The 12,779-nt window shown below is 41.7% G+C and overlaps 1 protein-coding gene across 3 annotated transcripts in view; it reads left to right on the top strand.

Moving 5' to 3' along the window:
- The window catches only part of LOC123505788, a 144,457-nt gene extending 142,016 nt beyond the window's left edge, over positions 1-2,441 (top strand). For 2 of the 3 annotated variants that reach the window (XM_045257478.1, XM_045257479.1), the window contains exons 4-5: positions 335-485; positions 1,692-2,441. In XM_045257478.1, coding sequence (XP_045113413.1) covers positions 335-485; positions 1,692-1,919 — 379 coding nt within the window. In that variant the 3' untranslated portion in view covers positions 1,920-2,441. The remainder of the gene's footprint in view (positions 1-334; positions 486-1,691) is intronic. The other variant, XM_045257480.1, reaches the window with a different exon arrangement.
- The last annotated feature ends 10,338 nt before the right edge of the window (positions 2,442-12,779 follow it).

Raw genomic sequence — 12,779 nt, forward strand, 5'->3', positions numbered from 1 at the left:
ACGGCTTTAATGAAGATAACCACCACCACTACAAACACCACACCAGTGACACCAATAACGATGAATGTCCTCTATAAAATTACCAACCATATGAATTCATCTGGTATTCCTCGCGTTGCTTTTCTTTCAGTTGCCTACCAAAAATGTACATGAGAGAGAGAGAGAGAGAGAGAGAGAGAGAGAGAGAGAGAGAGAGAGAGAGAGAGAGAGAGAGAGAGAGAAATTGCACCCATTTAGTATCTCTACTTATCAGCTACCTTAAAATTTCCTTTCCATACATTAATAGCCTTCCCGCGTTTCACTCCACCCCTAATTCACGCCTCTCCCTTCACAGGCTGGGGTGCGTGCTGGCAGGGGGCCTGAGGAGCTCCAGCAAGGCGAAGGGGGAGTCTGGCTCTTCCTTTCTGGCCCAACTGCAGGACGCGCCTTCAGCCCCCACAGCCACCGAGATATCAGCCGAGGCAGCTGTGTTTGTGGCAGTGAGTGTACGCGTGTTCCCTTCATCTTCAGATTAGTATTCTGAAACGATCCATTGCAGCATTGCAACTACTTTCAAAAGACTCTTGATCAAGTTACACTGGTTTCTGTTGAAGTCCATATGGCTCAACCACTTTTAAAAGACTACGGATGAAGTTACACGGGCTTTTAAGTGTTTTACTGTTTTATATCATGAGATGCTTTTTCCCTTTCGCCGTATCTCCACCCCTTTCACTACTCTATGTTGTCAGTAAAGTGACACAGGTTTCAAATTGAGTATTTTTGCAGTCCGAGTACCTTCAAAAGGCATTAGAATCTAAGTGAAGTGACACGAATTTATAAGTATTTTTAGGACTCAACTACTTTAATTTCAAAAACTTTAGATAGAATTACATGGATTAATATGAGCGTTTACGTGATTCTAGTGACAGATTCCCAAAATTTCTGCATTACCAATCTAAATCAAATTGTAGGGATTTTAAAGTGGTTTTTTTTTTTTACTGTTATACTGGCAGAATAATAAGGTTTTTTTTATATCATTGATAAGAGAAACACCCTTGAAATCCTAGGTGATCATCTCTGTGGTCTTTGAAAATAGTCATGATGCGAGAAAAGAGCGTTTCAAAATACTCTTCTGAATGTATCAAATAGAAAAGCTTATTGGAGACAAACTTCTTATTTCTACCATCCATAATACCCTAACCTAACCAACCTAACGTAATCTAACCAACTTAACGTAACCTAATGAAACCTAACCAACATAACCTATAACCTAACGTAACCTAACCTAACCTAACATAAGCTAACCTAACCTAACCTAACCTAACCTAACCAAGCTAACCTAACCTAACCTAACCTAACGTAAACTAATGAAACCTAACCTAACGTAACCAACCTAACCTAACCTAACCTAACCTAGCTAACTTCACTTAACCTAACCCAAACAAAGCCAAAACTAACCAAACCAAACCAACCCAATCGTAACCTAACCTAACCTAACCTAGCTAACCTTACTTAACCTACCTCAAACCAAACCAAGCCAAGCCAAACCTAACCAAACCCATTCGTAACCTAACCTAACCTAACCTAATCTAATCTAACCTAACCTAACCTAATCTAACCTAACCTAACCAAACCTAACCTAACCTAACCAAACCAAACCAAACCCAATCGTAACCTAACCTAACTAACCGTCACCGTTCGCCCTCCGTCAGGTAATCGTGGTGTTCTACGCGGCTATCATCGTCATCCTGCTGGGGACAAACATGAGGCGTCCCAGGTCCCCCTCCTCCAGGCAGCGCAGGTCTCGCTCACGTTCCCGCTCGCGCCACCGACACGAGGTGGTGCTGGACCCAGAGAACGGCGGCGTGGCGACCAAGCACACTCAGAAGAAGAAGAAGCGAGAGGTGGACGGAAGTGGCGTGCTGGCGGAGAGTGTGTAGCCTGAAGGTGTCTCTGGCAAGCTCCTCCTCTGCCCAGTTTCTTCGTGCTGACTTCGTTTTCTATTGTCTCGTTTTCTTTTTCTTTATAGGGGTATCTGTAGTAGTGTTGATTGTTCTTTTCTTTACTTTTCTTTCTTTCTTTCTTTCCTTCTTTTTTTCTTCTTTTCTCAGTAATAGTAAGAGACTAATGTTTGCCGGCACTTTCTTTTCTTCTCTCTCTCTCTCTCTCTCTCTCTCTCTCTCTCTCTCTCTCTCTCTCTCTCTCTCTCTCTCTCTCTCTCTCTCTCTCTCTCTTAATGCCCGGCCCAATCTCTCGATATATTCGTGTAAAGAAAACTTCATAGCCATAAACTTTGTTACATAAGAGAAAGTTTCCATTCAGTGTAACTTCTGTCCCTTAAAAGGAGAAAAATAAAAAAAATACACGAAAAAAAAACTTCCTTCTACCACTATCCCCACCACCTCCTCCTCCACCACCTCCTCCTCTTCCTCCTCCTCCTCCTCCTCCTCTTCTTCCTTTTCCTATTTCTCCAGGTGCAAAATAATTTACCACACACACACACACACACACACACACACACACACACACACACACACACACACACACACACACACACACGACTCATACTTAAGTTGATATTCCCTCAGTGAGTCTGGGAACCTGTGTACACCTGAGGACCTTCTTAAGAGAACCCTGTCAAAAAAGTTATTTTGGTCTCTACAGGTTGAAATTAAGTGGCGCCGCTCCTTCCGCGTGATTGAGTCTTGGTGGTGAGGGAGCGGTGAGGTATATCAAAACTCTCTCTCTCTCTCTCTCTCTCTCTCTCTCTCTCTCTCTCTCTCTCTCTCTCTCTAATAGCCTAAGGATTTCCAGGCGAGGAGTTTTTTTCTTTGTCGTTAATGAAAACTGGAATTCTCGAGCTTGGTGACGAAGGGACGAGGAGGTAGGGGAGAAAGAGGAGGAGGAGGAGGAGGAGGAGGAGGAGGAGGAGGAGGAGGAGGAGGAGGAGGAGAAGGAGAAGGAGAAGGAGAAGGAGAAGGAGAAGGAGAAGGAGAAGGAGAAGGAGAAGGAGATGGAGATGGAGAAGGAGAAGGAGAATGAGGAGAAGAAGGAAAAGGAAAAGGAGAAGGAGGAGGAGGAGCAGAAGACGCTGGATATAGTTTTAGTGAAGGAAGAGAAGAAAAGAAATAGGAAGTATGAGAGAAGGAAAATGTGCAAATGGAATAAAACGAGGGAAAAGAAGAATGCCTAAGTGAGGAGAAACGAGAGGAAGACGAGAAGGAGGGCAGGAGAAGAGAGGAAGGAGAGAGAGACTTTAGAACAATGATAGGGAGACAAAATGAAGATAAAGGAATACGAATGAAATGGGAAAGAAGGGAAAGGAGACTGAAGAGAAGAAGGGAGGGAGAAGTGAGAAAGAAAGAAAAAGATAAGAGGAAGAGTGAGAAGATACCAGGAGGAGAAAAGACAGTACGAAACGAGGGGTAACGGGAGAAAGGGAGAGAGAGAGAGAAAAGGAGAGGAAGGGAGGTGTTGCAGTGAGGGGAAAAGGATGAGGGTCCCTTAATTATGTATAATGAGACAAAAAACAGCGCCAGAAGAGGACGATGTTACTAGGGCGTGAGGGCGGGGTCTCTGAAAGGGGGGGTAGGACCAATGAAGGGAACAAGGAACGCCCATCCAGGTAATTGAGATCCAGGTAACTTTTCTACTCTCTCTCTCTCTCTCTCTCTCTCTCTCTCTTAATCAGTAAATGTTTCTCTATTTTTTAAACTCGTCTGTATAAAATAAACTGATTGTTGCCAAAATTAAGTTCTGTAACAAAAATACGCGGGACCATTAATCCAATTAGTAGGAAATAACGTACTATCTTCAAATAACTGGGAACTAAAGATTAATAAGAAAGAGGGAAGGAAATAAAAGAGTAAAGAGAAGATACAGGAGTGAGAGCAGCTGCGAAAAGTGGAGCTGATATGTGTGGTTAAAAGTGTCAGGCGCTGCGAGGGTCAGGTGGCACTGGGCTGAGCAACGCTTAGGAAAAATGGGAGCTGAAAAAATAACCCCCCCCCCAAAAAAAAAAAAAAAAAAAAGGCAAGAATATAATATGAAGTAAAACTAATGAAAGCTGCAAGAAGCCAAGGGACCCACACGTGGCAGTCCGTTTATACACCATCTGTCATATCCATCTATACGTAAATGTACATAACCTTTTAAAATTCTCCATTGACTTGGTACTATCTTGATTACTGAGTCTGTATCATCCATCTACCACTCTGCGTGAGAACCAACGACTCCTTTCAAATCTTAGTCGCAGAAGAAAACCCCTGACAACGTGTTTATGTACTGAAAAACACATAGTAAATGCTGTCACATTACCAACACGACCTGACAATTGAAACGCGGCATAGTGTGAAATAAAGAGAATAGACCACACAAGCCTTTCCAAGTCACGCTCTCTCCCTCGCTTTCCCCTCTCCTTCCATGCATCGACGACACGCTGACACTTTGGCATGTTACAACACACACGTTTCCTCACCTGTCACCTGTCATTCTACACAGATGTCCTTTTTTATAGACAAGTTTTCCGCACCTCGTTTCCTCTCTGTGCGGTGTGTGGGGAGGCAGGAAGGGAAGGAGAGGCTGCGAGGGAGAGTTGATTAAAAAAGCTTAACTACACATGGAGGTCTGTAAATTACGAATGAATCCTCACAGTTAGAATATCAAAGCTTTTAAAAGCATGCTTGACTCTGGCTTTGTACTGAAAAGTGTAGCGGGGAGAGAGAGAGAGAGAGAGAGAGAGAGAGAGAGAGAGAGAGAGAGAGAGAGAGAGAGAGAGAGAGAGAGAGAGAGAGAGAGAGAGAGAGAGAGAGAGAGAGAGAGAGAGAGAGAGAGAGAGAGAGAGAGAGAGAGAGAGAGAGAGAGAGAGAGAGAGAGAGAGAGAGAGAGAGAGAGCCTGGCTGTCTACAATAGATGCTATTAAAGATCTAATATTTCCTCTATCAAGACGACAATATCTTCTGGTTCTGTAGCTCATAACAGCTCCACTCTTCTCTAATGGACATTCTCGACCTGCCTGTCCTTCACCTTCAAGCTTATCTGGTAACTCTACATTCTTAACCAATTCCTTAACTATTTCTCGAAGCACATACTTTTGGAGTATTCTATAGCACCTGCTACTTTACACTAAATCCCACATGTTAATCAGAATTCTTCCTAAACTATTCTTCTGGGCTCACGTTCCCCTGTTGAAAAACATTTGAACGCAATGCACTCTTCGATAACACTCCCGATTTTTATTTATGAAAGGAAAAGAATGAACAAACAGGAAATTTCACATCTAGAGGCAACAACAAAAAACATAGAAAGAAATGGTGTGACTTTTTTAAAATTCGTTTCTCCTAAGTCTTCCTACAAACACAGATTTGAGGACAATACCACTCTCTTCTGTAACACTCTTGAGCTGTCTGTCAAATGCAAGCACCACTCCACTGAACCACACCTTATATTTTTTTTCTAAATAAGCACTTTTTTTAAGCAAATTCCTGTAAACATAAGCTTCTGGGAAACACTACAACCCTTCTTATCTCCCAATAACGTTCCTAACCTGTCTAGACGAACCCTAACGCTAAATGTCACACGTAAAAATTCCAGCTAAACTAGTCTTTCTGAACACAAGTCGCTCTAAACACATTCTGGAAAGCAACACATTCATCGACAACACTGAACAACTTCGTTATCTCCATTCAACATTCCTAAGCCACTTGTCTTTCAAAATAAATCTTCCTTGTAAATTCTAAGCCTTTAAAGCACTTTCTTCCCTTTGACATCACATTCCTTTCCATCTTCCCCCTCTTCACACTCAACTCCGCTCACCCGCCCGTGCGTGGAGCGCCCCTCGAGTGTTTCCAGCCACACTTTGAATGGCACAGTCAAAGGCGACGCGTATTCGCCCCATCAGCTCCCCTCAGCTTCCTTCCTTCCACTGACTCCTCAATTTATCGCAGCTTCCATTGGTGTTACTTCTTGTTGGTCTCTGCCGCGACTCTCAAGATTGCTGTCTCCCTAAACTTGGGTATCGCTTTAATTGCCTCTATTCTTATTCATGTCTTTTTTTTCTATTTTTATCTTCCTTATCCTTATATTAATCACCTTTGTTATCCTTGCTTTCTTATCAAACGAAAACCATCACTCCAATTCAGTGCTTCCTTATTATATTTGTTTATTCTCTTTCTTCATCGACTTACCTTATCCTTATCCTTACCGTCTTACTTAAATAACATATACTTTCTTTCACATTCTAATATCTACTCAGTCTTAGTCTCTCTTCATTACATCTAGTTATCATCTTCTTACCCTCCTCCCTTTTACTTCATCTATCTATTGGTGTCGTCTTTAATACATCATCGACTTCCCATATCGTTATCGTTACTAGTATGTATGTACCCTCATTCTTGGTGTTCCATGTACCTACCATCATCCTTATCGCTGATCACTTCATCTTGATTCTTTCATCTATTAACCCTCATCCTTATCCCTAGTGCCTTACTCAGGAAACACTACCTCATCCTCACCTCTTAAAACTCATCCCGTCATCCTTCACTCCACCTTTTTATTGGCAAATTCAATCAAATGTATGACTGCTGTTTGACACGCATCTTTCCTTCAATACTAGTCACTCTGAGACATTTTTTCTATAGCCACCTCTAATCTTTAAATTGACTGAAAATTGTAAAATCTAATATTCTTTATCCTCTCTTTCCTTACTTATGCATATTTTCAATTTATCACTTCTGGTTTTGTTACTTGTTTCGTATGGAAGTGAAAGGGTTAGATTCAGAATACCATCATACTTATCCTAGCCTTATAGAACTGACTGACTCATCTACACACTAATCCTCATACTCATACAAACATCCGCCTCATCCTACTCTCTTATCTGTCCATCTCACTCTTCCCTCTTTCATTCCTTTCAAAGCCCATAACACTGAGCCTCTTTGCTCTCTCCTCTTTTTTCTCCTTCCTCTTCAGACTGGAGGCTCCTTTAAGAGACGAGAGAGTAAAGGCATCAAGGAAACTACACGAAACTTCCCTTTCTATGACTTTTTTATGCTCTTTCTTTACAGCATTTTTTTTTTTTTTTGCCCTGAAATGCGTCATAGACTTTTTATTTTTTAATCATTATATACATGTATTTTTTGAGTGGTGTTTTCTTTTTTCTTTTTTTTTACACTTTCTTTCTTTATGGGTAATTTTTCTTTTTCCGCTTCGTCAGTCTCCTCTCTACCAATTGTACAAAGTGAAAATAAAGGAAATATATGAAGTTACAACAGCGTAGATGACAAAAATATCAAGACTTTATTTTACGTTTACTATTTTAGTTGACTCTTTCACTCGATTGTTTCTTTACCTTTTATATTCTTTCTAATTGTAAAATAATAAAGAAAAGTATTGAATTATATTTTCTCAGAAACCAAAAGAAATTATTATTTTTCAAATTACTGATTTACAATTGTTATCGCTTTTTTTCTTACTCTCATTGTTCGTAGCTTTATTTCATAACCTTTCCTCAGACTAGTACGTCACACATGGAGGAAAGGAAATACAGTAGTTAGGCCTCCAAGTTACAGCTGTATTTTGGGGACTGAGGGAAATTTTCCTTTTCAAAAACTTTTCCTTTTCTTCCCTTTTTTTCAGGGAGAGAACATTTCCTTTCTAAATCTCCTATAATTTGTTTTCTATCTAGGGAGAAACACTTTCCTTTTCTGAAAATCTTTCTATATATTTCTTTCTTTTAAGGAAGATTTTTTCCTTCACCAAAGATATTTTTCTAATCACCTCGTCAATGCACTGTCATCAAAATGAGCAAGTTTCCCTTTAGTAGTCGTACGTACATATTTCAACAACATTCCTTTCAACTTCACAGCTCTCAGTTACCCTCTTACTCTACAACTGAGAGAGAGAGAGAGAGAGAGAGAGAGAGAGAGAGAGAGAGAGAGAGAGAGAGAGAAAAGCATAGAGGCGTTCAACTTTCAACTACATCTGGGAACTCAAACACTCTCTCCTTGAATTATATACGAGTGAAGTCTTTCCGTGGCGCAACTTTTCCCTCTTCCCGAAAACCTTGCGTAACCTCTCAGACTTCCCCGTCACGTGACCGTCTAAGTAACGAGGTCAGGTCTTCCTCTTTACCTAATTCACCTGGAGGAGGGAAGGAAGATGATAGGAAAGGAAGGAAGATGAGGGGAAGGAAGGAAAAGGATAAGGGGATAGGTGAAAGGGACGCAGGGTAGAGAAGGAATGGAGGGAGAGAAGATAGAGTGTATAGAAAAAAAAAAAGGAGGGAGGAAGGTAGGATGGGAAACAACATGGGGGAAGAACATGGAGAGGGACAAGTAATGGGGTAAGGAGGGAAGGGAAATTTGATTAGGCAGAGGAGGAGAATAAGATGAGAAGGAGAATGGGAGGAAGGATATAGGAAAGCTGGGAAATGAGGAAAAAGAGAATGAAGAGACGGAAATGGTTAATGGAAAGATGAGGATGGGAGAGAGAGAGAAAGAGAGGTAGAAAGAAAAAAAGTAAAGGAGTGTAGGAAGAGGAGGAGAAGTGAACGGAGGAGGGAAGGAAACGAAAACAGGGAGTGAGAGAAATAGAAATACATAAAAGAAGATCACCATTTCTTATACAATGTCGCCTAGGACCATTGACATCACTGTAACGCTTGGTCCACTCCCGTCCCCTCTCCCAAAGCCTGCTCCCATCTTCCCTTCCTCGCCCTTCCCCGCCCTACATTATGACACCAAGCCTCTCCACAAGCCATCCAAGCCTCTCAGATCCTCCCATTCCTGGCCCTGTCACACGTAAGAAATATACCTTCCCATTACTTACAATCCCAATACACCGAGTTGAACTGAACCCTTGCCCTCTTCCTCCTCCTTTTCCTCCTATTTCTCTTCTACCTCCTCCTTTGACCAGCCCCACCCCACTCCGCCGACGTGTGTGTTTGGCGGTGTTGTATTAGTATCAATGTTTTGTTAACTGTCTGTACAAGAATAAAAAGTGTTGTGACGTATTTTGCATGCTGTGATTAATTACCCTAAGAGAGAGAGAGAGAGAGAGAGAGAGAGAGAGAGAGAGAGAGAGAGAGAGAGAGAGAGAGAGAAATGAATCCGCCTCCATCAGGTTCCACGTTGCGCCGCCAGAGGTCGTGCAGGACGAGGAGGAAACACTCCAAATGAAACATCAAAGCGGAGGAGTCGCGACAATGAAGCCGCAAGATGGAGACAAAGCCCAAGAGAGAGAGAGAGAGAGAGAGAGAGAGAGAGAGAGAGAGAGAGAGAGAGAGAGAATCACTTATCATCATCACCACCATCACCATCACCACCACCACCACCATAATCAGCGGAAACAAAGCCCGAGTAATGAAGACAACACCGTGTGGTCACAATGGTGATGGTGGTGGTGGTGTCCTGTGTTCCCTTGACAATCACGTGACATCTGCTGCCGCCCTTAATTATGTACAGGTAAGGGAAGATCACCTGTGACCACCTCTCCTCCTCCTCCACTTCCTCTTCCTTCTCTTCCTTCCCCCCCTCTCCTCCTCCTCGACCTTCTCTGTGCGTTTACTATCGCGTGGCCAGAAGCAGGAGGTAGAAGAGAAATACAAAGGAATACAAGAAAATCCAAACTGCGGCAGACTGAGATTCTTATTGAGTTGCTTGATTAACTATTATACTCCTATTAGGAAAAAAAAAAAAATTGAGAGAGACAGTAAGAAAGATAAATGTACTTCTAATCTACACACAATCCTACTGTTGGCATATGATGAGGCGCTTCCTCTATCTTAAATGTGATTGTGTGAAATATTTCTTAATTAGACGCCTATAGTGATGGGTTGGTTACTCTGCAAAGGACTTGATTCCTATACCATTATTCCCGTGAAAAGCCCACATGGTATAAAAAAAAAAAAGTTGTCGAGGAAGCTACCCATCACTCAGGCTCTTTAATTAACGCAGCGTCACACAAGGTGAATTTTTCCTGCATTCTGCCCGTATATTTTGCCTCCGGCTGGGAAAATGAGCAGCAAATGATGCCATGCTGCTTTTTCTGCTTTCGGTAAGAATAGAGAACAGCTGTGGTGCTAGAATTGCTGGAAATATTAGAGGTCAATTGACAGTCGTACTTCAAGCCATACATGCAAGATAAAAATCGTATTGTATTTTGAGTAAAATCGTCAACTACAAAACTTGGGAAAACTAAGAATATGTGCCAGTGTGTCTTTGTGATTTACTGGTGTGGTATGTGAAATGACTCATAGCGCTCATTTGGAAACTCCACCTGGAGAGATTAACGATGGGTGGTGATGGAGTCCAGCGCTGCGTAAGTTTTATCAGAGGACAAATCAATTACACTATTATTGATCCAGACTATTAACTGGTGCTCAGGGTGCTGGCTGTAGGACCTACTGATCTGTTAACACCTCAATCACGAAATGCCTAGAGCGTGACAGGAGCTAGTGGAGACACAATCCTTAGGCCTATGAGAGATGCCAAATGGAGCGAAAGATTTATTACAGCGTCCTTGTTTCATCATCAAATAGAAAGTCATTAAAAAGGAAAAAAATATATAATCTTATATAATAACATCTATTTTTTTCAATAATAAAGGGGTTTGTAGTTGGAAGGACACAGGACGCTGTTCCCACCAACACAAAGCACAAATGGATGGCATGCTGGGAGAAATTTGCCGTGTGTGACTCTACTGGTACATTTTTTTCCCTTTGTGTTCTTCCCTACTCTCTCTCTCTCTCTCTCTCTCTCTCACTCGATATGAAACTCTCTCCCACCAACCTTTTATCTCTAGCGCTCCCACCCATCCCTCCCCTTTCTTCTCCCCTTTCCAACAATCTAGTTCCTATTTGTCCTTCTTCACTATTCCTCTCCATTCTCACAAGCTTTCCCATTTCGCTGTGACTACCCATTCCTCTCCTTTCAATGTTTTTTTTTTCTTTCTTTCTTTCTACTATGCCTTTTCTCTATTCCCTTCACTTCCCTTTCCACACTTTCTTTTCTTCCATTCCTCTTCTCCTCTCGTCCCCCTTTTTTTTTACCTTTCTTCTTTTTCTTCCTTCTCCTTCTATCTTCCCTCTGTCTCCTTTACTTTTTCTATTTTCTCTTTCTCTTTCCTTTTATACACTCTCCCTTCTTCATTTCCTTTCTCAAAAGTTTTCCCATCTAACTGCACTTACCCTCACCCTCTTTCTCTCTCTCTCTCTCTCTCTCTCTCTCTCTCTCTCTCTCTCTCTCTCTCTCTCTCTCTCTCTCCTCTGCACACTATATCCTCTCTTCCCTTTCCTTTCTTTCGCCTTTCTTCTTCTTCTCTCCCTTTCTCTTCTCTTTCCTTATCCTTTTCTACCTTCTCTTCCTTCTAAATTCCGATTTTTTCCCGTCTCTTTTCTTCCCATTCCTTCTTCCCTCCCCCATTAACCACGCACTCTCCCCACCTCTCCCTCCCCTCTAACTAATAAAGTGACCCGTCACCTCGTCGCGGGACACCTGAGGGGGCGGGGCATCGTTGGCTCCCCCTAAAGGTGTATGTTGCTTCGTTTGCACCTGTTATACCTGTCTCTCTCTCTCTCTCTCTCTCTCTCTCTCTCTCTCTCTCTGTCTTGCTTTATTTTCCTCGATTTCCCAAACACTATTTTTCTCGTTTATTTGTTTGACTTTCTGGTTTTCTGTCTTTCTGGATGATGGATGGCTAGATGGCTGGCAGGTTGGATGTCTGTTTGGCTCTCTCTCTCTCTCTCTCTCTCTCTCTCTCTCTCTCTCTCTCTCTCTCTCTCTTCACCATCCTTTCCTTTTTATCTTTCCAATCCCTTGCCACTAGTTGCATGTGGCCTTTCTTTTCCCTCTCTCTCACTTTCCCCCTCATCCTCTCTCTCTCTCTCTCTCTCTCTCTCTCTCTCTCTCTCTCTCTCTCTCTCTCTCTCTCTCTCTCTCTCCTCAGCATCCCTCGCTACCTGTTGAATTCGCCATAAAGGTAAGACAGGTAAAGAGGGAAGGTAAGATATAATTATTATATCACCTGTTTGCTTCTCCCGTCATCTCTGCTCTCTGTGGCTCAGTGTGTTATTTAATACTTGTATCAGGGAATTACGTAACATAAAAGAGGATTTAAGATACATAGGAAACAAAGGTGAATTAATACATCAACAAGTGGACGTTAAAATCAAGGAACATATTGAGAATTTCCTTTTATATTTTCATTGTGTTTAGATTATGTTTGTGTTAATGGTCTGACGAGGTTGTGCTGTTGGAGGATTGACCATGATGGCCATATAAATAGATTGAACATGATGGCCATATAAACAGACTGATAGACTAACAAATCGAACATCTTCAAATTTCCTCTCATTATTTCCCTACGGTTAAATTAAAGTGAGGAGAAAGACTTGTGTGCATCGAATTAACATAGATACACAAAACTGAAAAGCAAAGTAATAAACACATAGTCTATACAGGTCGAAGAAAATTAAATTCCTACTCACAAAACTTCCCAGTGGTTAAAATTTCGTAGAATTTATCATACTACAACATGTAAACAAACAAATGGATGCATAGATATAACAAAACAAAGTAAAATTTCTCCTTAAACATCTCTCCTATGGTTAAATTGAGTCAGAATTTATATTAGGAAGAAAAAAAAATATTGTGCTTGAAATTGAGGTAAAGAGAAACACATGTAAATCTAATAGAAGTGGCCACAGAGGACGCAGGGAGCGGGTTCCCTTGAAGCTCACCCCGGGTCCAGTACCGCTACTTATATTAGATAACGTGTGTTTGTTCTTCCCTCTGAACCGCTTG

Source organism: Portunus trituberculatus, chromosome 18 (assembly GCF_017591435.1).
Source record: "Portunus trituberculatus isolate SZX2019 chromosome 18, ASM1759143v1, whole genome shotgun sequence".
Taxonomy (NCBI): domain Eukaryota; kingdom Metazoa; phylum Arthropoda; class Malacostraca; order Decapoda; family Portunidae; genus Portunus; species Portunus trituberculatus.